Source organism: Vipera ursinii (genome assembly GCF_947247035.1).
Source record: "Vipera ursinii genome assembly, chromosome: 2".
NCBI lineage: Eukaryota > Metazoa > Chordata > Lepidosauria > Squamata > Viperidae > Vipera > Vipera ursinii.
Genome location: NC_139513.1, coordinates 16,065,520 through 16,093,304, shown reverse-complemented (window position 1 = coordinate 16,093,304; position 27,785 = coordinate 16,065,520). Strand labels below are relative to the sequence as shown.

At 45.2% G+C, this 27,785-nt stretch overlaps 2 protein-coding genes across 2 annotated transcripts in view; both read left to right on the top strand.

Annotated features, from left to right (window-relative positions):
• Positions 1–27,785, top strand: part of LOC310634740 (uncharacterized protein) — a gene marked incomplete at both ends in the record, with an annotated part of 362,395 nt that overhangs the window by 85,064 nt on the left and 249,546 nt on the right. The gene's annotated exons all lie outside the window — the stretch shown is intronic.
• The window catches only part of TNXB (tenascin XB), a gene marked incomplete at its 5' end in the record, with an annotated part of 155,668 nt that overhangs the window by 78,264 nt on the left and 49,619 nt on the right, over positions 1–27,785 (top strand). The window contains 26 exons of the mRNA XM_083351049.1: positions 32–328; positions 495–791; positions 1,364–1,563; positions 1,966–2,125; positions 2,287–2,583; positions 3,247–3,543; positions 4,429–4,725; positions 4,881–5,177; positions 5,439–5,687; positions 5,847–6,143; positions 6,324–6,608; positions 6,777–7,073; positions 7,624–7,920; positions 8,094–8,390; positions 8,563–8,671; positions 12,163–12,416; positions 15,328–15,624; positions 16,566–16,862; positions 17,704–18,000; positions 18,175–18,471; positions 18,630–18,926; positions 19,093–19,389; positions 19,672–19,968; positions 21,701–21,988; positions 23,071–23,358; positions 25,503–25,793. Coding sequence (XP_083207175.1) covers positions 32–328; positions 495–791; positions 1,364–1,563; positions 1,966–2,125; positions 2,287–2,583; positions 3,247–3,543; positions 4,429–4,725; positions 4,881–5,177; positions 5,439–5,687; positions 5,847–6,143; positions 6,324–6,608; positions 6,777–7,073; positions 7,624–7,920; positions 8,094–8,390; positions 8,563–8,671; positions 12,163–12,416; positions 15,328–15,624; positions 16,566–16,862; positions 17,704–18,000; positions 18,175–18,471; positions 18,630–18,926; positions 19,093–19,389; positions 19,672–19,968; positions 21,701–21,988; positions 23,071–23,358; positions 25,503–25,793 — 7,173 coding nt within the window. The remainder of the gene's footprint in view (positions 1–31; positions 329–494; positions 792–1,363; positions 1,564–1,965; positions 2,126–2,286; positions 2,584–3,246; positions 3,544–4,428; positions 4,726–4,880; positions 5,178–5,438; positions 5,688–5,846; positions 6,144–6,323; positions 6,609–6,776; positions 7,074–7,623; positions 7,921–8,093; positions 8,391–8,562; positions 8,672–12,162; positions 12,417–15,327; positions 15,625–16,565; positions 16,863–17,703; positions 18,001–18,174; positions 18,472–18,629; positions 18,927–19,092; positions 19,390–19,671; positions 19,969–21,700; positions 21,989–23,070; positions 23,359–25,502; positions 25,794–27,785) is intronic.

Genomic DNA, 27,785 nt, shown 5'->3' with positions numbered 1-27,785 from the left:
TAACTAAGCTTATTTTCTTTCTCTGCTTTAGCCCACATAAGTGGTTCAGGGGAGCCAATTCCTGTTCAACCCAGCCTAGGAGACTTCTCCATCCTTGATGTCACAAGTGATTCTGTTCGACTCCATTGGACCGTCCCCACTGGGAGCTTTGACTCCTTCCTGATCCAGTACAAGGATGCAGATGGGCAACCCCAAATGTTGCCTGTGGAGGGAAGCTTCAATGAAGTCACTGTGACCAACCTGGTTCCTTCTCGCAGATACAAGTTCAATCTTTATGGAGTCTCAGGGCGCAAACGTTCCACCCCGCTTTCCACTGACGCCACCACAGGTCAGCTTCAGCATTTAGTGCAGATGGAACTTTTCAAATACTGTAACTTTATATGAACTTTCTTGGTTTCCTTAACAAACCATTTTTATTGAATCCTGCAGCTTCTGGATTGCATATCCAACACCAAGGCTCTTGTAACTAAACCTATTTTCTTTCTCTGCTTTAGCTCACATAAGTGGTTCAGGAGAGCCAATTCCTGTTCAACCCAGCCTAGGAGACTTCTCCATCCTTGATGTCACAAGTGATTCTGTTCGACTCCATTGGACCGTCCCCACTGGGAGTTTTGACTCCTTCCTGATCCAGTACAAGGATGCAGATGGGCAACCCCAAGCGTTGCCTGTGGAGGGAGATTCCCATGAAGTCACTGTGACCAACCTGATTCCTTCTCGCAGATACAAGTTCAATCTTTATGGAGTCTCAGGGCGCAAACGTTCCACCCCGCTTTCCACTGATGCCACCACAGGTCAGCTTCAAGGATTGTGAGATTTTCAGATATCGTACCTTCATATTAGCACGATTGGTTTCCTTAATAAGCAGTGTTATTTCTTCTGTAGTTGCCTAACACTTCAATATCTTGTTTCATACTAGGTCCTGCGAGTTGGATCTTTTGGTGTTATTGTGCTATTTTTTGTTGTTTTGCCTGGCCCCTTTGGAATCTTTCAACCGCTCTTTAGCCAACTGGTGGACACCAAACTAACTCAAGTTTTGAGGAACAACATATATCAACTATTTCTTGCAGTGGGGTCAAGAGAAGCTTCTCCTGACAGGGTTGTAGCCAGTGTATAGGTCTAAATAATTCCCATTTTTAAAAGTCTTGATAGAATCCAAGATTGGGAATGAAGCCAAGTACAATAGGGACATTCCGAACATAAAGAAGACAAGGGTCATGTTATCAACCTCTTGATATCATCTCAAAATTAGCAATAGTAGAACAACATCAAACTATACAGAAATATTTTCCAAACACAGTACTGAGTTAACTTTTACTGCCACAAAGATTATTGTAACCTTTTCCTTCTATTTCGCTCTTTTTAGCCCCAATTCCAAGTATTGAGAATGCAGTTCCTATCCAATCCAGCCTGTGGGACTTCTCGGTCCTTGATGGCACAAGTGATTTGGTCCATCTCTATTGCACCATCCCTACTGGGAGCTCTGACATCTTTGTGGTACAGTACAAAGATGCAGATGGCCAACCCCAAGCCCTGCCTGTTGAGGGAGGCTCCAATGAAGTCATTGTAACCAACCTGGCTTCTTCCACAGATACGAATTTAACCTCTTAAGGAGTCTCTGGACAAAAACACTATGCCCCCCTCTCTACTTATGCCACCACTAGTCAGCTTCAGGAGTCAGTGTGCTGAGATTTTTCGGCTCTTATAATTTCATATTAATATTCTTAGTTTCTTTAATAAGCAGCTTGGTTACTGAATGTTTCAACTACTAGGTTGCATCTCCAACAGTCAGATATTCTAATCAAGCTTTTCTTCCATATTACTCTCTAAGCTCAAGCCACAGAGCCCAAGAAGCCAGTTTCTTTCCAACCCAGCCTGGGAGAAATGTCAGCATTTGATGTCACGAGTGATTCTGTCCGACTCCATTGGACTGTCCCCACCGGGAGTTTTGACTCCTTCCTGATCCAGTACAAGGATGCAAGTGGCCAACCTCAGGCATTGCCTGTGGAGGGAGACTCCCGTGAAATCATGGTGACCAACCTGGTTCCTTCACGCAGATACAAGTTCAACCTCTATGGAGTCTCAGGGCACAAACGCTCCAACCCTATCTCTACTTTTGCCATGACAGGTCAGTTTCAGGAACTTCTCTGCCTGGCAGATTTTAAAGTCATATTAGTATTATTGATTTCCTTAATATATAGCCTATTTGCTGATTTTTCCATCTACTGGGTTACATTTGCAAGATCAGTGGAATTCTAACTATCCCTTTCCTTTCATTTTCCTGTTTAGCTCGCCTTACAGATTCAGAAGAACAAATTCCCACCCAAAGCAGCCTGGGGGAGTTCTCTGTCCTTGATGTCACAAGTGATTCTGTCCGTCTCCATTGGACCGTCCCCACTGGGAGCTTTGACTCCTTCCTGATCCAGTACAAGGATGCAGATGGCCAACCCCAAGCATTGCCTGTGGAGGGAGGCTCCACTGAGGTCACGGTGAACAATCTGGCTCCTTCTCGCAGATACAAGTTCAACCTCTATGGGGTCTCTGGGAAAAAACGTTCCAGGCCTCTCACCACTGAGGCCACCACAGGTCAGCTTCAGGATTTAGCATGGCTTGGCATTTTTCAGATAATATTCTTTCAAAGTAACATTCTGGGTTTTCTTAACAAGTACCATTTTTGACTGCTCCAGGTTTTAGATTGCATCTCCAACACCAGTGAAATTAGAACTAAGCCTTTTCTCCCTCACCCCACCCCCTCTTTTAGTCCGCCTTGCAGACTCAGAGAAGCCAATTCCTGTTCAACCCAGCCTAGGGGAGTTTTCCGTCCTTGATGTCACAAGCAATTCTGTCTGTCTTTATTGGACAGTCCCCACTGGGAGTTTTGACTCCTTCTTGATCCAATACAAGGATGCAGATGGCCAACCTCAAGCTTTGCCAGTTGAGGGAGGCTCCCGTGACGTTTCCGTGACTAACCTGGCTCCTTCTCACAGATACAAGTTCAACCTTTACGGAGTCTCTGGGCACAAACGTTCCAGCCCCCTCTCCACAGATGCCACGACAGATCAGCTTCAGCATTTAGCAAGGCTGAGCACTTTTCAGATATTATTCTTCCACATTAACCCTTGGAAGGTTATTTTGGAAGATTAAGATTTCCTTAACATTAACTTCTTATTGATTGTTACACCTCTTGGGCTGCGTGTCCAAGACCAGGGACATTATAACTGGGGCTTTTCTTTCTTTTCCTTGTTTTAGTTCACTTGGCAGACTCAGAGGAACCAGTTCCTCTCCCACTCAGCCTGGGGAAGTTCTCAGTTGTTAATGTCACAAGTACTTCTGTCCAACTTCATTGGACTGTCCCTAGCGGGACCTTTGACTCCTTCCTGATCCATTACAAGAATGCAGATGGACAACCTCAAGAGTTGCCCCTAGAAGGAGACTCCAATCAAGTCACAGTGACCAGCCTGGCTCCTTCCCACATATACAAGTTCAACCTCTATGGAATCTCTGGGAACCAACGCTCCAGCCCCCTCTCCACAGATGCCACCACAGGTCAGCCTCGTAAGCTACTATGCTGCGTACTCAAATCACGATCATATAACATGGGGACAGTGTGACAGAGCAGCTATGAGGACCCATCTTGAGTCCCCTCATTCAGCACTTTAGCTTCAAAAGGTCACTGAAGAAGTGGATGTTAAGGGAGGACTGCTTGTATGGCACTCTATTGGCACTCACAATGGAGCTATCCTCTTTTTTTGCAGAGTTTGATTTGTCTTTTTATCTTTTAAAATTTGTTTTCTATTGTTATTTAGTCCAAAACGTGGCTGTCTCTTTGTCTTTTCTGTTTTGTCGGTTCCTGGCAAGGCTTGTTGACTTTTCCTCTTTTGAAACTTTACTGCATCTGAGGGACATGGCTTGAAGAATTTTTCCCTCCCTCCAGCTCTGAGGGAAGGAAATAAATGCCTCTCTCTCTCCCCAGTTTTCTCAGTTGCTCCCTCCTTTCATTTGCCTCTCCACATCAGGGCAGTCTATCTTTTAGTAATTGCCTTGTTATTTCTCCAGGGATTTGGCTTCACTTATTCAGCCTCCTCTTCATGAGGAATGAGGAAGCAATGCTCCCTGGCAGCCATCTTGCCTGCCTTCCTTCCTTCTCCCCTCCTGCCCTAAACTGCTGTTTCATTGAGATCTGTTCTTTGATTGGCAGCTCAGTTGCTATGACAATGGGGAGGGCTGAGAGGGGAATGCAAGGAAGGCCTACAGGCACTTTTAAACTGCTCAGGAAGTTCTTCCAACAGGGCAGTTCAGATATTATTCTGTATTGATTGTCTTGATATCCTTAATAAGCAAAAAAAAGTATTGGTTATTCCACCTCCTAGATGGCTCTCCAAGACCAGGAAAATGTAACTTAAGTTTTTTTCTTTATTTTCTCTGTTTTAGCCCGCCTTACAGACACAGAAGAGCCAATTCCTGTCCCACCCAGCCTGGGGGACTTTTCCGTCCTTGATGTCACGAGTGATTCTGTCCGTCTTCATTGGACGGTCCCCACTGGGACCTTTGATTCCTTCCTGGTCCAGTACAAGGATGCAGATGGCCAACCTCAAGCGTTACCTGTGGAGGGAGACTCTCGTGAAGTCACAGTGACCAAGCTGGTTCCTTCTCGCAGATACAAGTTCAACCTCTATGGGGTCTCCGGGCGCAAACGTTCCAGGCCCCTCTCTACTGATGCTACCACAGGTCAGCTTTATGATTTGGTATGGCTGGAGGCCCTTCAGATATGATTCCTCCATATTGATGTTCTTGATTTCTTTAATATTTTTTTTATTGTTCCAGCTTTTAGGTGGCACCACCAAGATCAGAACTAACCCTTTTCATTCGTTTTCTTCTTTTAGCCCACCTTACGGATTCGGTGGAGACAAGTCTTGTCCAACCCAGCCTGGGCGAGTTCTCAGTCCTTGATGTCACAAGCGATTCTGTCCATCTCTATTGGACCACCGTCACTGGGAGCTTTGACTCCTTCCTGATCCAATATAAGGATGCAGATGGCCAACCCCAAGCATTGCCTGTGGAGGGAAACACCCGTGAAGTCACAGTGACCAACCTGGCTCCTTCTCGCAGATACAAGTTCAATCTTTATGGAATCTCTGGGCGCAAACGCTCCAGTCCCCTCTCCACTGATGCCACCACAGGTCAGTTTCAGAAGACGTTCTGCCTGGAAGATTTTAACATATTGTAACATCACATTAGCATTCCAGATTTTCTTAACAAATAGCATTTTTGCTGAATGTTCAAACTGTGGGATTGCATCTGCAGCATCAGTGGATTTCTAACTATTCCTTCCTTCCTTCCTTCCTTCCTTCCTTCCTTCCTTCCTTCCTTCCTTCCTTCCTTCCTTCCTTCCTTTCTCATCATAGGCTCAAAGGAGACAGTTCCTGTCCAACCCAGTCTAGGAGATTTCACAGTTATTGAGGCCACAAGTGATTCTGTCCATCTCCATTGGACCATGCCCACTGGGACCTTTGACTCCTTCCTCATCCAATATAAGGATGCAGATGGCCAACCCCAAGCATTGACTGTGGAGGGAAACTCCCATGAAGTCACAGTCACCAACCTGGTTCCTTCACGCAGATACAAGTTCAACCTCTATGGGGTCTCCGGAGACAAACACTCCGGGCCCCTCTCCACTGATGCCACCACAGGTCAGTTTCAGGATATGGCACGACTGCGAGTTCTTATATATTATCATTCTTGATTTTTTTTAACCAGCAACCTTTTTGCAGATGGTTCCAGAGCTTGGGTGTTATCTCAAAGACCAGAGAAATTATAAGTTAGTTTTTTCTTTTATTTCCTTATTTTAGCCCATCTTACAGACTCAGAGGAGCCAATTCCTGCCCAACCCAGCCTAGGAGAGTTTTCTGTCCTTGACGTCACGAGCGATTCTGTCCGTCTCCATTGGACCGTCTCCACTGGGACCTTTGATTCCTTCCTGATCCAGTACAAGAATGCAGATGGCCAACCTCAAGCGTTACCTGTGGAGGGAGACTCTCGTGAAGTCACCATGACTGAGCTGGTTCCTTCACGCAGATACAAGTTCAACCTCTATGGAATCTCTGGGCGCAAACGCTCTGGCCCTCTCTCCACAGATGCCACCACAGGTCAGCTTCAGATGACATGCTATCTGGGAGCTTTTAAGATATTCTAACATCACATTAACATCTCTGTTTTCCTTAAGAAATAGCTTAGTTGCTGAATATTAAAATTGCTGGATTTCATCTACAACGTCAGTACAATTTTAACTAAATCTTTCCTCCCCCCTGCCCTCCACTATGTTACAGTTTCAAAGGAGGCTACTGCTGTCCAACCCAGCCTAGGAGAATTCTCTGTCCTTGATGTCACAAGCAATTCTGTTCGTCTCCATTGGACCGTCCCCACTGGGAACTTTGATTCCTTCCTGGTCCAGTACAAGGATGCAGATGGCCAACCCCAAGCATTGCCTGTGGAGGGAGGCTTCAATGAAGTCACAGTGACTGACTTGGTTCCTTCACACAGATACAAGTTCAACCTCTATGGAGTCTCTGGGCGTAAACGTTCCAAGCCCCTCTCCACCGATGCCACCACAGGTCAGCTTCAGGATATGGTGTGACTGGGGGGTTCTTCATATGTTATTCTTCCATATTAACCTTCTTAACTTCCTTAACGAGAAATCTTTATACTGATTGTTCCAGTTCTTAAGTGACACCTTCAAGAGCGGAGAGATTTTAACTAAATATTTCTCTGCCCCGTTTTAGCTCACCTTACCCATTCAGAGAAGGAAATGCCTATCCAACCCAGCCTGGGGGAGTTCTCCGTCTTGGACATCACGAGCGATTCTGTCCATCTCCATTGGACTGTCCCCACTGGGAACTTTGACTCCTTCCTGGTCCAGTACAAGGATGCAGATGGCCAACCTCAAGCATTAGCTGTAGAAGGAAGCTCTCGAGAAGTCACCGTAACCAACCTGGTTCCTTCACGCAGATACAAGTTCAACCTCTATGGAGTCTCGGGGCGTAAACGTTTCACCCCACTTTCCACTGATGCCACCACAGGTCAGCTTCAGCACTTAAGTGGAGTTGGAACTTTTCAAATACTTTAACTTCATATTAACTTTCTTGGTTTCCTTAACAAGCAGCATTTTTTACTGAATGTTGCACCTTCTGGATGGCATGTTATAATAATGATGATGATGATGATGATGATGATGATGATGATGATGATGATGATGATGTTGGAAGGGACCTTGGAGGTCATCTAGTCCAACCCTATACCATTTCAGACAAATGGCTGTCCAGTCTCTTCTTAAAAACTTCCACTGTTAGAGCATTCACCAGTTCTGGAGGCAGGTTGTTCCACTGGTTAATTGTTCTAACTGTCAGAAAATTTCTCCTTAGTTCTAGGCTGCTTCTCTCCTTGATTAGTTTCCATCCATTGCTCTTGTCCTGCCTTTGGGTGCTTTGGAGAATAGCTTCAGTCCCTCCTCTTTGTGGCAGCCCCTGAGATATTGGAACACTGCTATCATGTCACCCCTCGTCCTTCTATTCGTTAAACTAGACACACCCAATAGCTAAGCCTCTTTTTTAAAAAATTTCTCTCCTTTAGCCCACATTAGAGACTCAGAGAAGCCAATTCCTGTCCAACCCAGCCTAGGAGACTTCTCAGTCCTTGACGTCACAAGCAATTCTCTCCGTCTTTATTGGACCGTCCCCATTGGGAGCTTTGACTCCTTCCTGATCCAGTACAAGGATGCAGATGGCCAACCCCAAATGTTGCCTGTGGAGGGAAGCCTCAGTGAAGTCACAGTGACCAACCTGGCTCCTTCTCACCAATACAAATTCAACCTCTATGGAGTCTCTGGGGGCAAACGCTCCGGCCCCCTGTCCACTGATGCCACAACAGGTGAGCTTCAGGAGACATTCTGCCTGGGGGTTTTATGATATTGCAACATCATATTAACGTTATTGCTTTCGTTAACAGATAGCATATTAGCTGAATGTTTCAACTGCTAGATAGCATATCAAACCTCAAGGCTAAGATATACATATGTCTTTTCATTCATTTTCCTGTTTTAGCCCACCTCCCAGATTCAGAGCAGCCAATTCCTGTCCAACCCAGCCTGGGGCAGTTCTCAGTCCTGGATGTCACAAGCAACTCTGTCCGACTCCATTGGACCGTCCCCACTGGGAGCTTTGACTCCTTCCTGGTCCAGTACAAGGATGCAGATGGCCAACCCCAAATTTTGCCTGTGGAGGGAGGCACCAATGAAGTCACAGTGACCAAGCTGGCTCCTTCCCATAGATACAAGTTCAATCTCTATGGAGTCTCTGGGCGCAAGAGGTCCAGCCCCCTCTCCACAGATGCCACCACAGGTCAGTTTCGGGGGTGTGATTCAGCTCTTGTATCTTCATATTAACATTCTGTACCTTAACGTTAACATTCTTTTGCAAGCAGCATTTTATTGAATCTTTCAGCTCCCAGGTTGCATCTTCAACAGCCAGATATTTAAACCAAGCATTTTTCTTTTCCATATGCCTGTTTTAGCTCCAGTTACAGAGGAGGCAATTCCCATCCAACCCAGCCTAGGGGAGTTTTCCGTCCTTGATGTCACAAGTGATTCTGTCCGACTCCATTGGACTGACCCCCACTGGGAGCTTTGATTCCTTTGAAGCCTGAGTGAGAGATGGCTAGAGCTGCAGGGCTGTCAGGGCTCAGCGGAAGCGCCAGGACCAGCTCTTCTTCGGGGCTGTCAGGGCTCAGCGGAAGCGCCTGGATCAGCGCCAGGCTCCAGCTGGAGCTCGGCGCTGATTCTGGTGCTTCTGCTGAGCCTAGAAGAAGCACCGATCAGCTGGAATGTTGCAGCATCTCCAGGGTCTTGTGATTTACATTCAGATGTTTTCAACTGATTCATATTTATGATGGTCAGTGTCCCAGGGTGTTCTGTTCCCCCCTCCCAGAGCACAGACAGACAAGCAGGCACGACTGGCAAGAGTTAATGCTACAGGCTTTAATTAATTGCCTACTGATAAGGTCTTGGCAGCAACATAAGCTCGTTACCTCAAACTGCAGCTAAATAACATCCAAGCAAAGAGTCCATTAGCAGATATATAGAAGCGTTGCCAAGAATTCAGACCAAGGTTTCAAACAAGAAGCAGAGTTCCAAAGACGTGACCCGAAGTTGTTTAAACTATTGTTCGTCACAAAGTTCTGAGAGCAGCCACACCCCCTTTATACCTTATGGGTTATGGCTCAATGACTCAGCTACTCCCTGACCCTCCTACCCAACCTACGGTGCTGCAGATGCTTGGCCCTGCATCTTTCTCAAGGGTCTAGCCATGACTCATCTTCGCTAGACTGCTGCAGCTGTTCGAGCACCAGCTGCTCCTCTCGGCCTCCTAATGGAGACGGAGGCCTTGCCAGAGAGAAGGGCCCCAGAGAGGGAGGCCTTGCCAGTTGCTCCCCATCATCCTCAGAGTCCTCGTCCTCGGTTAGGACAGGTGCGGGGATCGGGGCCACAACACTGGGTCATGTGAAGTGACCAAAACCTGCTGCAACCACCCAGCAGATGGGGGGAATAAAAATCAAACACCTCCCACCCACCCCCGCTGCCAGTCCTCAACAGAAATGCTTACAACAATGAAAACCTTGGACTGGAGGAAGAGCGCCGCCAGGCTGGCAGGCAGGTGTCTTGCTCGGATGTGGCTTGGGGGGCACTTTTTTCAGTGCCATTGTAACTTCGAACAGTCACTAAGCAAACTATTGTAAGTCAAGGACTACCTGTATTTCATCACTTTATTCCTTTTTATTTTTTTTGGTCATCAAGTTTTGGACACCTTGCTAGGCGACTGATGGTACTCGGATGTTGCCATATCCTAAAAGTGGTACAATGGGTGAAAAGGTTGAAAAGCACTGGTATTCTGGATCAAACTGTCGTTAATGATTTTTCCCTTTGCTAAGACCCCTGTACATGGCCTGTATAAGTGGATACTATCATTGTTTAACAGCCTTTTGCCAGATAGCAGAACTCATGAAAAATACCTTTTATCATCCAGAAGTACCTTTATTTGCATGCAGAGTAGATTACAGCAGATGAGGTGAATTAGATGATAACGCACGGTATTTCCAAGGTAAAAAGACAGTAACGACTCAGTGTCTGCACGTGTGTCTGCCGATCATGGAGGAGCAGTGTGTCTGCCGGTTATGGAGGAGAGTCCCCAGGGAGAAGAAGGAGGAAGTCCATCCCAGAAAGGGGCGGGGTGTAAGGCACATGATCAGGAGAAGGAGGAAATATGTCATAGGGTAGGAGGGGTTTGGCTGACCAAAATTAGCATAATGTATAATTTCCCAAAACAGCCACGTGGTGGCAGCACACTCCCCATCTGGTATTTCATAATACCACTATAGAAAATCATATAATGGTAGTTATTCAAATGCAAATACACATTTGTGATTTGCTTGTTGTCATAAAACACCTGAGAGATATAAGAAATAAACCTGAGATATATAAGACATAAAAACCTGAGAGATATAAGAAATAAACCTAAGATATATAAGACATAAAAACCTGAGAGATATAAGAAATAAACATGCATACATATTGCAATAATAAGAACTTCCATTACAGGCCTAAAATAGTCTAAATTAAAGTTCAAATAACTTTTCTTCTTGAAGTCAGGATTCAGCCAGGAAAGGCTACAAGTTCAGTCTTCAAGAAGCAAAGGCAGGACAAGCTCTGTGATGGGTCTGATGAAAGTTTTTGATGCCTTTCAGTTCTTGAGCTTGATGGTCCTTGAGCAGAACAAGGTCTCTAAGTTGGAGATTGGGGTGAAGATGAGACATTTGTGGCTGGAGCATGACTTTGTTGCTCCCCGCCATGCTGCTCCCCGCCATAATTTGAAGCAGGGTTGGATGCAGGTGGTTGCTGTGGATTGCCTAAAAGTGGAGTAGGATGCATAGCTGTAATGTGCTTGTCACTATCGCATTCTGTGCACTTGACAAAGGCTTTGCAATCTTTAGCAGAATGGTGATATGAAGCACAGCACCTGTAGCATATTCCAAGTTTTTGGAGAACCTCTTTCTGCTCTTGTACAGGCATTGCTCTAAGCTCACGACATTTTCTAAGAGGGTGAGGATTTTTGTGAATAGGACACTGACGATTAGGATCTTCATCCCCACCACCTGAATCACTCCATTGAGGAGGAGATGGTACAGGAGGTGAGATGTCCGTTTTTCTTGTAAGCACAGCTCCACGTGAGTCTCTGTGTTGAGCTGCTGTGTTAACATACCTTGGTGATGATGATGAAGCAAGCACACTGGGTTCACCGTAGTTGAAGCTGGGATCATTTCTTGTCCAGGCGTGTCTGCCGATGAACCTTGATGGTGATGATGGAGCAGACACACTGGATTCATGGTAGTTGAAGCTGGGATCATTTGTCGTCCAGGCGTGTCTGCTGATGAACCTGGAAAAATATGAGAATGGGCGAAAGGAAACATTATGGCATAGTTTGTAATCTGAGCCTTCCTGTGTACATTTCTCCTGCAGGTTGTATGGTAGTTTTGACACCACTGGATTGACACGGTGGGAGGAGTCCAGGTAGCTCAGACCAGTTAGATGTGGGTCTGTTTTTGCCAATTCTATTTCCATGAGGAGATCACTTAGTCTTTGAAGCTTGTAATTGTCTTTGTTGCCTATCTTCGGAAAGTTTTGTAGTCTTTTGAATAAGGCATTCTCTAATGCTTCTGGGCTTCCGTAGGTTTGTTCAAGTCTTGCCCATGCAGCAGTGAGACCTGCGTCTGGGGAGTCAACATGTACTGTTCTCAGTCCTTGAACATGATCTGCGGATTCTGGGCCCAGTCACTTTATGAGTAGATCAAGTTCCTCCCTGGTGTTGAAGTTGAGATCAGCAATAGCAGCTTTGAATGTTGCTTTCCAGGATCTGTAGGCCTCTGGACGGTCATTAAACTTTGAGATGCTAGAGTTGAGGAGCTCTTGGCGAATCATGTATCTGGCAAAGGGTTTTCTGCCTGTGCAGGTGTTTGAACTAGAAGATCTCCAAGGTCCCTTCCAACTCTATTATTCTGTTATTCTTTTTCTATTTTAGCCCATCCTACAGACACAGAGGAACCAATTCCTGTTCAACCTAGCCTAGGAGAGTTCTCCGTCCTTGATGTCATGAGTAATTCTGTCCGTCTCCATTGGACGGTCCCCACTGGGACCTTTGACTCCTTCCTGGTCCAGTACAAGGATGCAAATGGCCAACCTCAAGCGTTACCTGTGGAGGGAGACTCTCGTGAAGTCACCGTGACCGAGCTGGTTCCTTCACGCAGATACAAGTTCAACCTCTATGGCATCTCTGGGCGCAAACGCTCCGGGCCCCTCTCCACAGATGCCACCACAGGTCAGCTGCAGAAAGCAAGCAGAGTGGTGATGGGCTTTTTAGCATGTGTACATTCATATTAACCTTCTTGGTTTCTTTAAGCATTGATTTCATTTAAGTCTTTGCCTAACGTGCATAAGTTGTTTTTTAGTAGCTCCTGCTAAGCAGTGCTCTCATCTAAGTGTTTGTGCGACATGAATACGTTGCTTTTCAGTAGCCCCTGCTAATTGGATCTTTTACAAATGTTCTGTTGAGTTTTGGGGGTGTTGTTTTTTTTGGCTTGTTCCTTTTTTTTCTTTTTCTCCTTCCTTCCTTCTCCATGTTCCTCAAGTAGTAGCCCATTCATGTGCTCATTTATTATTATTATTATTATTATTATTATTATTATTATTATTATTATTATTATTATTATTATTATTATTATTATTATTATTTAGATTTATATACCTCCCTTTCCCGAAGGACTCAGGGCGGTTTACAGGGCATTTAAAAAACAGTCAATACAAATGTTAAAACAAATTAAAAGAGATTAAATAGAACCCTGAGAAAATTAAAACCCAGTTAAAATTAAAATTAAAAATATTCTCAGCCTGGGCCAGAGAGCTCGAAGAGCCAGGTCTTCAGGTCCCGGCGGAATGAACGGAGGTTGGGGGCAGTCCTAAGCTCCACAGGCAGCTGGTTCCACAGGGCAGGCGCACCCACTGAGAAGGCCCTACCCCTGGGTGTTACCCGCCAGCAGTCTTTAACCGGCGGCACCCTGAGGAGACCCTCCCTGTGGGAGCGCACTGGACGAAGGGAACTTGATGCTGGCAGCAGGTGTTCCCTCAAATATCCCGGACCCTCACCATTTAGGGCTTTATAGGTCATCACCAGCACCTTGAATCTCACCCGAAGGGCAACTGGAAGCCAATGCAGCTCGCGGAGTAGAGGTGTTACATGGGAGTATCAGGAGACCCCCATCACGACTCGCACGGCCGCATTCTGCACCAGTTGAAGCCTCCGGGTGGTCCTCAAGGGCAGCCCCATGTAGAGAGCGTTGCAGTAGTCTAAACGGGAGGTCACGAGCGCATGAGTGACTGTGCGTAGGGCATCTTGGTCCAGGTAGGGTCGCAACTGGCGCACCAGGCGAACCTGGGCAAAAGCCCCCCTGGTCACAGCTCCTATATGGTCTTCAAAAGTGAGCTGCGAATCCAGGAGGACGCCCAAGTTGCGAGCCCTATCAACGGGGAGTAACACCTCACCCCCCATCGTTAGAGATGGAATAGTCTGGTTGACCCGAGATGCCGGTATGCACAGCCACTCAGTCTTGGCAGGATTGAGACGAAGCCTGTTTCTCCCCATCCAGACCCGGACCGCTTCCAGGCAACGGGACATCACGGCGAGGGCATCGCTGGGTTGGTTTGGGGTGGAGAAAAAGAGTTGGGTATCATCAGCGTACTGATGATACCCCACCCCAAAACCACGAATGATCTTGCCCAGCGGCTTCATATAGATGTTGAACAGGAGGGGCGAGAGAACCGACCCCTGAGGAACTCCTGTATTTAACATACTTATACGTTTTCTTTCTGCCCCAAAGGAGTAGGTTTGGTGCCATTGACTCCCTGGACAATCCTTTGTTCAATTGAGCCATCATTATAGGTAAATTAAGGGATAAATTTCCTTAATTTTTTTTAAATGGGAAAATGGATTCCACAGTGTAGTGGCTAATCTGGATCTCGAACGATTGCTTCCGAGTCGATTTGAGGGAACACCTGCTGCCGGCATCAAATGCCCTTCGCCCAGTGCGCTCCCACAGGGAGGGTCTGCTCAGGGTCCCACCGGTAAGAGATTGCCGGCGGGTGACACCCAGGGATAGGGCCTTCTCAGTGGGGGCGCCTGCCCTCTGGAACCAGCTGCCAGTGGAGCTGAGGACTGCCCCCGACCTCCGATCATTCCGCCGGGGCCTGAAGACCTGGCTCTTCGAGCTCTCGGGCCCAGGCTGAGGAGAAATTTATTTTAATTGGGGTTTTTTAATTGTACAGGGTTGGTTTAATCTTTTTTAATTGGTTTTTTAACTTTTGTATGGTTGATTTTTAACTCCCTGTAAACCGCCCTGAGTCCTCAGGGAAAGGGCGGTATATAAATGCAATAAAATAAATAAATAAATAAATGTGGAAAACCTTTTTTGTCGTCTCTTGAGATCCTTACCTTTTGTGGTCAAAGAGTTTATGGATGCTAACATTACCCAGAGATGGCTGGTTATGTTCTGTTCAAACGTGGGTTCTCCCTAGTTCAACTGCCCCTATGTTGAATCAAAGTTTAAGTACAGTTGTCCTTTTAATACATTTCTCAGTTCCAGTGCACCTTGCGGGTCAGCAGGATTTCCCCAACTCCATTAACAGAAACACTATCTTAGTTATTCATTTTCAAAAGTTGGCTGGTAGCGCCTTGATCGCAGCAATTTATTGCTGGGGATTTTATGTAGTTTTCACTTATAGGGCCATAGCCAGCTCACAGGCATAAATAATCCACATTTGTTAATGAGTTGATAGATTGCAGAAATGGCAACAGATGCCAACAACAATAAATGCAACTTTAACCTAAGGGACTGTAAACTTACTATCTCCATATCATCTCTAAACATGACAAGAAAGAAAAGAAAGAAAGAGGAAGGAAGGAAGGAAGGAAGGAAGGAAGGAAGGAAGGAAGGAAGGAAGGAAGGAAGGAAGGAAGGAAGGAAGGAAGGAATTACCAAGCAAAGTACCAGCACCTGAATTTATTTATTTATTCAATACTTTATATAGCTACCAATCTTATAAGAACCCTGAGTGCCTCCCAGTCAAAACGTAAAACAACATAAAAGCCATATTAAAACTATCAACACTAAACACATCAGTTGTGTAGACAGGAGAAAGATTATAGTAACAGTTTCCCATTTGTTTCTATATACTAGCTCCTATTCCAGATGGTGAGAAGGCGATTCCTGTTCAACCCAGCCTGGGGGAGTTCTCCGTGCTTGATGTCACAAGTGATTCTGTCCGTCTCTATTGGACCGTCTCCATTGGGAGATTTGACTCCTTCCTGGTCCAGTACAAAGATGCAGATGGTCAACCCCAAGCGTTGCCTGTGGAGGGAGACTCTCGTGAAGTCACTGTGACCAGCCTGGCTCCTTCTCGCAGATACAAGTTCAACCTCTACGGAGTGTCCGGGCGCAAACGTTCCACCCCACTGTCCACTGACACCACCACAGGTCAGTTTCAGCATTTAGTGCAATTGGAACATTTCAAATGCTGTAACCTCATATGAACTTTCTTGGTTTCCTTAACAAGCAGCAATTTTTATTTAATGTTGCACCTTCCGGATTGCATATCCAACATCAAAGCTCTTATAACTAAGCCTCTTTTTTTAATTTCTTCTGCTTTAGTCCACATTAGAGACTCAGGGGAGCCAATTCCTGTCCAATCCAGCCTAGGAGACTTCTCAGTCTTTGAGGTCATGAGTGATTCTGTCCAACTCCGTTTGATGGTCCCCACTGGGAGCTTTCACTCCTTCCTGGTCCAGTACAAGGATGCAGATGGCCAACCCCAACCGTTGCCTGTGGAGGGAAACTCCCATGAAGTCACAGTGACCAACCTGGCTCCTTTATGTAGATACCAGTTCAGCCTCTATGGCAGTGGTGGTGAACCTTTTAGAGACCAAGTGCCCAAACTGCAACCCAAAACCCACTTATTTATCGCTGGGTGCCAGGTGGGCGTGGCCTACTGGGTGGGTGTGGCTGTGGTGGAAGATTGGGTGGGTGTGGCCAAGGTGGGTGTGTCACCTCAATGTCGCTCGTGGGGAGGGACACCTGTGGGGAGCAGCTGGTTGAAGAGGTACAGTTGCCACCTTCGAGGCATGGTGCGGGTGCCCACAGGGAGGGCTCTGAGTGCCACCTCTGGCACCCGTGCCATAGGTTCACCACCACTGCTCTATGGAGTCTCTGGACGCAAACGCTCTGCCCCCCTCTCCACCGATGCCACCACAGGTCAGCTTCGCAAGCCATCTTGACTGTTGCTTTTCAGCTCTTGTGCCATCATGTAAACCTTCTTGGTTCCTTTCCTACCCAGCCTTGTTGCTGAATGTTCCTGTTGCTGGATTGTATTTCCAGCAAGCCATTCTAACCAAACCTTCCTTTCCATATTCCTGTTTTAGCTCAAACCACAGACTCAGAAGAGGCAATTCCCATCCAACCAACCTTGGGGGAGTTATCTGTCCTGGACGTCACTAGCAATTCTGTCCGTCTCCATTGGACTGTCCCAACTGGGACCTTCGACTCCTTCCTGGTCCAGTACAAGGATGCAGATGGTCAACCCCAAGCGTTGCCTGTGGAGGGAGGCTCCCGTGAGGTCACCGTGGCCAACCTGGCTCCTTCCCACCGATATAAGTTCCTCCTCTACGGGGTCTCTGGACGCAAAAAGACCAGCGTCCTCTCTGCTGATGCCTTTACAGGTCAGAGACAGTAAGAAATCCATTGGAAGCTTTCCGTTTCTGTACTCCATGTTTGTTGTTGTTAATTGTGAAGTCGTGTCTGACCCATCGCGACCCCATGGACAACATTCTCCAGGCCTTCCTGTCCTCTACCATCTTCTGGAGTCCATTTAAGCTCACGCCTACTGCTTCAGTGACTCCATCCAGCCACCTCATTCTCTGTCATCCCCTTCTTCTCTTGCCCTCAAACTTTCCCAGCATTAGGCTCTTCTCCAGTGAGTCCTTCCTTCTCATTAGGTGGCCAAAGTATTTGAGTTTTAGCTTCAAGATCTGGCCTTCTAAAGAGCAGTCAGGGTTGATCTCCTCTAGGACTGACCGGTTTGATTGCCTTGCAGTCCAAGGGACTCGCAGGAGTCTTCTCCAGCACCATAGTTCAAAGGCCTCAATTCTTTGGCGCTCAACTCCATGTTTAGTTTTTTAAAAAAAACATGCTCCATTTTCATGTTCCTTGAGTCATTCCTTCTACTGCTGCTGCTGAAGTAGTCACATCATTCACGTTTACTGTTTTTCCAGTATTTGAGGAAGCATAAGGTTTTTAACTTCTCTCTTTATGGGTTTTCTTCCTCCTCTGATGACACACAGATGAGGATTTCCTTCCTTACAAATTATCCATCTGATATAATTTCATAAGGATTCTTCATTTCTCCCTATCAATATTGAAGCATCTTCTTGCAGCCCTTTGCATGAAGCCTCCTGCTTGTTGAAACACATTGCTGCCTTACTTAATTTTTCTTAGCATTGTGGAAGAGTTGTTGTACTAAATGACCTATCTTTTTGTGGCTGCTCCCTTCATCTGATTTAGACCCATCTTCAGAGGCAGAAGATGCAATTCCTGTCCAACCTAGTCTTGGGGAGCTCTCCGTCCTTGACGTCACAAGCGATTCTGTTCGTCTCCATTGGACTGTTCCCACGGGGAACTTTGACTCCTTCCTGATCCAGTACAAGGATGCAGATGGCCAACCTCAAGCATTACCTGTGGAGGGAGAATCTCGTGAAGTCACCGTGACCAACCTGGTTCCTTCACGCAGATACAAGTTCAACCTCTACGGGGTATCTGGGCGCAAACGCTCTGGGCCTCTCTCTATTGATGCCACCACAGGTCAGTTTCAGTACATGGCATGGCTAGGGGGTTCTTCAAATGTTATTCTTACATATTATCATTCTTGATTTTCTTAACTAGCAACCTTTTTGCTGATGGTTCCAGCCCTTGGGTGTTATCTCAAAGACCAGCAAAATTATATGTTAATTTTTTTCTTTTATTTCCTTATTTTAGCTCGCCTTGCAGACTCAGAGGAGCCAATTCCTGTCCAACCCAGCCTAGGAGATTTCACAGTTCTTGATGTCACGAGTGATTTTGTCCGTCTCCATTGGACGGTCCCCACTGGGACCTTTGACTCCTTCCTCATCCAATATAAGGATGCAGATGGCCAACCTCAAGCATTGCCTGTGGAAGGAGGCTTCAGTGAAGTCACAGTGACTGACTTGGTTCCTTCACGCAGATACAAGTTCAACCTCTATGGGGTCTCCGGGCACAAACGCTCCGGGCCCCTCTCCACCGATGCCACCACAGGTCAGCTTCAGGATATGGCATGGCTGTGGGTTCTTATATATTAACATTCTTGATATTTTTTTAACCAGCAACCTTTTTGCAGATGGCTCCAGTACTTGGGTGTTATCTCAAATACCAGGGAAATTATGTTAGTTTTTTCTTTTATTTCCTTATTTTAGCCAGCCTTTCATACTCAGAGGAGCCAATTCCTGCCCAACCCAGCCTAGGAGAGTTTTCTGTCCTTGATGTCATGAGCGATTCTGTCCGTCTCCATTGGACCGTCTCCACTGGGACCTTTGACTCCTTCCTGATCCAGTACAAGGATGCAGATGGCCAACCTCAAGCGTTACCTGTGGAGGGAGACTCTCGTGAAGTCACCGTGACTGAGCTGGTTCCTTCACACAGATACAAGTTCAACCTCTATGGAGTCTCTGGGCGCAAACGCTCCGGCCCTCTCTCCACAGATGCCACCACAGGTCAGCTTCAGGATATGGTGTGACTGGGGGGTTCTTCAGATGTTATTCTTCCATATTAACATTCTTAACTTCCTTAAAAAGAAATCTTTTTACCGATTGTTCCAGTTCTTGAGTGACACCTTCAAGAGCAATTATTATAACTAAATCTTTCCCTCCCCTCTTTTAGCCCAACTTACCCATTCAGAGGAGGAAATTTCTATCCAACCCAGCCTAGGGGACTTTTCTGTCCTTGATGTCACAAGTGATTCTGTCCGTCTTCTTTGGACCATCGCCACTGGGAGATTTGACTCCTTCCTAGTCCAGTACAAAGATGCAGATGGCCAACCTCAAGCATTACCTGTGGAGGGAGACTCTCGTGAAGTCACAGTGGCCAACCTGGCTCCTTCTCGCAGATACAAGTTCAACCTCTATGGGGTCTCTGGGCGCAAACGCTCCAGGCCTCTCTCTACCAATGCCACCACAGGTCAGCTTCAGGATTTATTTATTTTCATTTATTTTATTTTATTACATTTATATACCGCCCTTTCCCGAAGGACTCAGGGCGGTTTACAGGGTGATTAAAAGCAAAAATACAAAAGTTAAAAACAAATTAAAAATTTAGTATGACTGGAGGCCCTTCAGATATGATTCCTCCATATTCATGTTCTTGATTTCCTTAACAATTTTTTTTATTGTTCCATCTAAGTGGCATCTCCAAGATCAGGGAAATTCCAACTAAGCCTTTTCATTCATTTTCTTGTTTTAGCCCACCTTACAGATTCGGTGGAGACAAATCCTGTCCAACCCAGCCTGGGCGAGTTCTCAGTCCTTGACGTCACAAGCGATTCTGTCCATCTTTATTGGTCCATCGTCAGCGGGAGCTTTGACTCCTTCCTGATCCAGTATAAGGATGCAGATGGCCAACCCCAAGCATTGCCTGTGGAGGGAAACTCCCGTGAAGTCACGGTGACCAACCTGGCTCCTTCTCGCAGATACAAGTTCAATCTTTATGGAATCTCTGGGCGCAAACGCACCAGCCCCCTCTCCACTGATGCCACCACAGGTCAGTTTCAGAAGACGTTCTGCCTGGAAGATTTTAACATATTGTAACATCACATTAGCATTCCAGATTTTCTTATCAAATATCATATTTGCTGAATGTTCAAACTGCTGGTGTCATGGTTCCGATAGATGAAACCATTTAAAAGAACTTCAAGGCAAGAATTTCTTCCTTAAAGAACACTTTATTTAGGAAACAAGATATCGGCAGATGCAAAGGTGAACCCAACACTAAAAATTCCCTCCCTCTGGTTACAAAGTTACAATTGCATTTGCCACCCTATTATGCTGGCATAAATCACATTCACCAATTGTTACAAAACTGCAGGCTGTCCTCCCAGTTCTCCAGCCTCCCCCCCAAAACCCTTATCAGCACTGACCTTGTTTCTCACACAGATGAATTGTTTTGGCTAACTGAGAAACTACAGCTTCCCCCTCCCCCTCCTTCATCTAAAATCTCTAAACTAAAATGTGGCAATGAAGACAAAATGAAAAACGGCTTCACTTCAGTTTGTCACAGTGTTGACAGCTGGATTGCATCTGTAACATCAGTGGATTTCTAACCCTTCCTTCCTTCCTTCCTTCCTTCCTTCCTTCATCAAATCATAATAGTAAAATTGGAAGGGACCTTGGAGGTCATCCAGTCCAACCCCCTGCTCAGGCAGGAAACCCTATACTATTTCAGACAAATGGCTGTCCATTCTCTTCTTAAAAACTTCCAGTCTTGGAGCATTCACAGCTTCTGGAGGCAGGTTGTTCCACTGGTTAATTGTTCTAACTGTCAGGAAGTTTTCTCTTCCTCCCTCCCTCCCTCCCTCCCTCCCTCCCTCCCTCCCCTTCTCTCTCTCTCTCTCTCTCTCTCTCTCTCTCTCTCCCTCCCTCCCTCCCTCCCTCCCTCCCCTTCTCTCTCTCTCTCTCTCTTCCTCCCTCCCTCCCTCCCTCCCCTTCTCTCTCTCTCCCTCCCTCCCCTTCTCTCTCTCTCTCTTTCTCCCTCCCTCCCTCCCCTTCTCTCTCTCTCTCTCTCTCTCTCTCTCTCTCTCTTTCTTTCTTTCTTTCTTTCTTTCTTTCTTTCTCATCAAAGACTCAAAGGAGGCAGTCCCTGTCCAAACCAGCTTAAGAAACCTCTCAGTCCTTCAGGTCACAAGTGATTCTCTCCGACTTCCATTGGACTGTCCCCACTGGGACCTTTGATTCCTTCTTGATCCAGTACAATGATGCAGATGGCCAACTCCAAGCATTGCCTGTGGAGGGAAACTCCCATGAAGTCACTGTGACCAAGCTGGCTTCAACCTCTACGGGGTCTCTGGGCACAAACGCTCTGGGCCCCTGTCCACTGGCGCCACCACGCATCAGCTTCAGGAGTCAATGTAGCTTTTTCAAACACTTTTTCAGATATTGAATTATAACTTTAATTTTCTACAGGGAAAATTTAAATTAAAAATCCTTTAGATTTTTTTTAATGTTCTCTAGAGGCACTAAAGACAGTCCTCGACTTACAGCAGTTCATTTAGTGACTTCAAAGTTACAACAGTATTTTAAAAAGTGACTTATTTCCATTTTTCACACTTATGACCATTGCGGCATCCGCAAACAGGAGACGTATACCATTTCAGACAAGTGGCTGTCCAGTCTCTTCTTAAAAACCTCCAGTGATGGAGCACCCACAACTTCTGAAGGCAAAGCCGTTCCCCTGGCTGATTGTGTTCTCACTCCTTTGTTTCGTCTCTCTTTTTCAGCCCCGTTAGCCACAACCCCACCGGTTCAGCCCAGCTTGGGAGAGCTTTCTGTCTCCAGCCTTACCCACAATTCTGCGCTTCTCTCCTGGACTGTCCACGCTGGAGATTTTGATTCTTTTATGATCCAGTACAAGGACGTGGATGGCAAGCCCCAAGTTATCCCCGTGGAAGGGAACTCTTACCAAGTCATCCTCTCCGACCTGGTTCCTGGCCGAAGATATAAGTTTAATCTCTACGGAGTCTCTGGTCGCAAGCGTTTTGGCCCCGTTTCGGTTGATGCCATGACAGGTTGGCAAGAGGAGGTTCTTTTCCTAACTTTGAAGGCACTTTCTAAAAAAAAACATCCTCCATTTTGGGAGGCAGGAAGTGGGGGGGGAGTGTTTAAGTTTGATGTGATACTGTATCGCGATTCCATTATAAATGTGTAAATCATGGCTGGCCCAGAAAGCTGGGGATACCAAGTGTAGCTATGATCAGGCGGTTACTGGCACCACCACTGTTTCTGCTTCTAATATGCAGGTAGTCCTCAACATGCGGCCAATTTGTTTAATGACTGTTTAAAGTTAAAACGGCGCTGAAAAAAACGGACTGAAGGTTGTTTTTCACACAGCCATTGCAGCATCCCCCTGGTCACACGTGATCAAAATTCGGATGCCTGGCAACTGGCATGTATTTATGACGGTTGCAATGTCCAGGGGTCGTCTGATCCCCTTTTGTGACCTTCTGACGAGCAAAGTCAATGGGGAAGCCAGATTCACTTAGGTGACAACCCCAACAACTGTGGAAGAAAGGTCACATAACATGGGGCAAAATTGACTTAAGAACTGTCTCGCCTGGCGACAGAAATTTTTGACTCAGTTGTGGTTGCAAGTTGAGGACTACCTGTATTGTATTGTGATTCCTTTCTGGCTGCCCCAGAAAGCAGTGACTGGTCAAATTTACAACGGCACTGAAAAAAGTGGCTTATGACCGCTTTTCACACTTACGACTGTTCTAGCAACCCTAGGGTCACGTGATTAAAATTCAGTCGCTTGGCAATTGACTCGTATTTATGATGGCTGCAGCGTCCCGGGGACGTGTGATCCCCTTTTGCGACCTTCTGACAATCAAAGTCAAAGGGGGAAGCCGGGTTCGTTTTACGAATGTGTTGCTAACTCCACAGCTGCAGGGATTCCCTTAAGAAACGTGGCAAGGAAGGTCATAAAATGGGGCAAAACTCATTTAACAACTGTCTCCCTTGGCAACAGAAATTTTGGGCTCAATTATGGTCATAAGACGAGGACTACCTGTACTACAATTTATTTTTTTCCAAACTTGGCAACTTGAACTCATCCAAAAATTGACCGGCCCTTCTTCCTTGCTCTCCTTAGCCCCAGATCGACAGGACCCTGTGATTCCTCCCACCCTAGGAGAGGTCTCTGCTTCAGAGATCACCAGCAATTCTGTCCATCTCTCCTGGACCGTCCTTGAGGGGCGCTTTGACTCTTTTGCAATTCAATACAAGGATGCCGAGGGCCAGCCCCAAGCAGTTCCGGTGGAAGGAGACTTGCGTGAGATGACCATCCCCAACCTGGTTCCATCCCGCAAATACAAGTTCAACCTTTATGGACTTTCTGGTCGCAAGCGCATGGGCCCCGTTTCTGTTGACGCAATCACAGGTCAGAGCCGGGTGCCTTTTTCAGGTTGCTGTTTTCGGGGCTGGGTTTTTAAGTATTTTCTTTCAGCGGGCCTTTGGATTCCAGAATGTTTCTGAAGCACACCTGCTTTCTACTGTTAGCGATTGCTTTCTCTGTGCTTTGTTGTAACATAGGAAGATATTCATCCTTTGTATCGCTTGTGTATGCTAGCCAAAGTTGTTCAGATTGGGGCAACCTACAGTGGGAAGGGAACAGAAGGGCAGGGAAGGAAAGAGAAGGGCGAAGGGGAAAGGGAGAAGAAGGAGAAGGAGAGACAACAGAAGGGATAAATGTACATGTACAATGAATATGCAGTATATATCTATCTATCTATATCTATCTCTTCTCTATCTATCTATCTATATCTATCTATCTATCTATCTCTATCTCTTATCTATCTATCTATTTATCTATCTCTATATCTATCTATCTATATCTATCTTATCTATCTATCTCTATATCTATATCTATCTATCTATCTATCTATCTATATCTATCTATCTATCTAATATCTATATCTATCTCTTATCTATCTATATCTATATCTATCTATCTATCTATCTAATATCTATATCTTATCTATCTATCTATATCTATATATCTCTATATCTATCTATCTATATCTATCTATCTAATATCTATATCTATCTCTTATCTATCTATATATATCTATCTATATCTCTATATCTCTCTATCTATCTCTCTATCTATCTATCTATCTATCTATCTATCTATCTATCTATCTATATCTCTATATCTATCTATCTATCTATCTATCTAATATCTATATCTATCTCTTATCTATCTATATCTATCTATATCTATCTATATCTATCTATATCTATCTATCTATCTATATCTATATCTATCTATCTATCTATCTATCTATCTGTCTATCTAATATCTATATCTCTTATCTATCTATCTCTATATCTATCTATCTATCTATATCTATATCTATCTATCTGTCTATCTATCTAATATCTATATCTATCTATATCTATATATCTATCTATATCTATCTATCTATCTATCTATCTATCTATCTATCTATCTATCTATCTATCTAATATCTATATCTCTTATCTATCTATCTATATCTATCTATCTATCTATCTATCTATCTATCTATCTATCTGTCTATCTAATATCTATATCTCTTATCTATCTATCTCTATATCTATCTATCTATCTATATCTATATCTATCTATCTGTCTATCTATCTAATATCTATATCTATCTATATCTATCTATCTATCTATATCTATCTATCTATCTATCTATCTATCTATCTATCTATCTATCTAATATCTATATCTCTTATCTATCTATCTATATCTATCTATCTATCTATCTATCTATCTATCTATCTATCTATCTATCTAATATCTATATCTCTCTTATCTATCTATCTATATCTATATATCTCTATATCTATCTATCTATCTATCTATATCTATTTATCTATATCTATCTTTATATCTATATATATCTATCTATATATAGCCAATCAGAACACACTTACTCCCCCACCCAATCAGAGCACACCTCCAGCCACAGAACACACCCCCTCTGGCAGTTTAAAAAAGAGGAACAAACAGCCACATGCTTCTCCCAGAAGAAGGAAGCAGAAGCCACCAGCCTGATGATGACGGATGGGATTCCGTCGAAACGTCGCCCCTACACCTTTAGTTCTACGCGGGGAAAAACCCGAATAACCAAAGATGCATATATCTATATATCTATATATTATATCTATATCTATATATCTATATCTATCTATCTATCTATCTATCTATCTATCTATCTATCTATCTATCTATCTATCTATCTATCTATCTATTTATCTATCTATCTATCTATCTATCTATCTATCTATCTATCTATCTATCTATCTATCTATCTATCTATCTATCTATGCTGTAATTTGTGCCTTTGAGTCAGCACTGACTTCTGGTGGCTGCACTGAGAAATCTCTGAAGTCTTCTTGGCAAGATTTCAGAAGCGTTTTGTCCTTCTTCCCAGGGCTGAGAGAGAGGGACTGGCCCAAGGTCGCCCAGTTGGCATTGATTCATATTACTCGTCAGACACTATTTTCATCCCTGTTTTCCCTTTCTGGTCCCAGCATCCACCACAAAGAAGGAAGCGACACCAAAGCCCTCTTTAGGAGAACTTTCCATCTCTGAGGTGACCCACAACTCTGTTCTTCTCTCTTGGACCATCTCCGTGGGGAGATTTGATTCCTTCCTGCTCCATTATAAAGATGAGGAGGGCAGAACCCAAACCCTGCCCGTGGGGGGTGATTCGCATCAAGTCGCCGTTTTGAACCTGGCTCCATCCTACAAGTACAAGTTCAACCTTTATGGAATTTCTGGTCAAAAACGTATTGGTCCTATTTCTTCTGAAGCCACCACAGGTTAGTTCTCCTTCTCCTTCTCCTTCTCCTTCTCCTCTTCTTCCTCCTCTCCTCCTCCTCTTTCTCCTCCTCTTCCTCCTCCTGCTTCTCCTTCTCCTCCTCCTCCACCACTCCTCCTCCTCCTCCTCTTCTTCCTCCTCTTCCTGCTTCTCCTGCTTCTCCTCCTCCTCCTTTGCAACATCTTGGTTGACCATCATGGTGAATTTCCATACTTTTTTTTTTATTGACCTGAAAAACAGTCTGTCTACTGGTAGTCCTCAATGTATGGGGCCACAATTGAGCCAAAAATTTATCTTGCTAAGTGAAACATTTGTTGAGTGAATTTTGCCCCATTTTATGACCTTCCTTGCCGCAGTTGTTAAGTTAATCACTGCAGTTGTTAAGCGAGCGACAGAGTTGTGAAGTGAATCTGGCTTCCCCATTGACTTTGCTTGTCAGAAGGTCACAAAAACGGATCACGTAATCCTGGGACCCTGCAACCGTCATAAATATGAGTCAGTGGCCAAGTGTCCAAATGTTGATCACGTGACGACGGGGACGCTGCAATGGCCATAAGTGTGGAAAAACGGCCATAAGTCACTTTTTCCAATGTTGTCGTAACTTTGAATGGTCACTAAGCAAACGTTGTAAGTTGGGGACTCCCTTTATGTGGTCAGTAACAGTCGATATCAATTTGATGGCACATAATCAGTTGAAACAAACACCAGCTGCCTGCAATTAGTGCAGGTTCGCATCCCACCAGGCTCAAGGTTGACTCAGCCTTCCATCCTTCCGAGGTAGGTAAAATGAGGACCCAGATTGTTGGGGGCAATTAAGCTGACTTTGTAATAATGCCGCTTGGGGTGTGTGTGAAAGCCCTAATAAGCAGGCATATACATAGAATGAAGGCTACTGCTAAGCTTGTAAGCCGCCCTGAGTCTTCGGAGAAGGGCGGGATATAAATGGAATTAAAATAAATAAATAAAATAAATAAATAATTCTGTGGATTTCCAGATGTTGTGGAATGGGAGGGGGGGTTGGGAGGGAGGTACCTGTGAAGGGGAATAATCTGTTCAGCAATTTGACTCAGATTGGGTGGGGTCTCCCCCGCTGGAAATTTTCCAGTTGGAGATTAACGTCTCCTTCCCCAGATCTCTGCTTTACTTGAAGCCCTTTCCAATTTCCTGATTCTTGCAGGAGTCCAAATACACAGGTATAGTATAGGTCAGTGATGGCGAACCTTTTAGAGACCGAGTGCCCAAACTGCAACCCAAAACCCACTTATGTATCGTCGGGTGCTGGGTGGGCGTGGTGCATTGGGTGGGCGTGGCTGCGGTGGTAACGGCAGACTGGGTGGGACTAAAAGGTTCAATCAATCAATTCCAACTTTGCGAGATCGTTTTTTTTCCCCGTGAGTTGAAATTGATTGATTGAACCTCTTTTGTTTTTTTGTTTTTTGCACACGGCGGCAGAGGCCCAAAGCGAAAAGGTTTCATAAAACCCAGCTGAAGGCCTAGGACTGGGGTGGTGACGGTGCGCGTGCCCACAGAGAGGGCTTTGCGTGCCAGCTGTGGCACGTGTGCCATAGGTTTGCCACCATGGGTATAGGTGTTACCTTGCTGAATAGTAACTATGAGAGGGATCTCGGAGTCCTACTTAAAAAATCACTTAAATATGAGCCCAGCCGTGTGCTGCAGCTGCCCAAAAAACCAACACAGTGCTAGGCTGCATTAACAGAGGGATAGAATCAAGATCACGTGAAGTACTAATACCACTTTACAATGCTTTGGTAAGGCCACACTTGGAATGCTGCATCCAGTTTTGGTCACCATGATGTAAAAAAGATGTTGAGACTCTAGAAAGACTGCAGAGAAGTGCAACAAAGATGATTAGTGGTCTGGAGCCTAAAATATATGAGGAACAGTTGCTGGAATTAGGTATGTCTAGTTTAATGAAGAGAAGGACGAGGGGGGACATGGTAGCAGTGTTCCAATATCCCGGGGGCTGCCACAA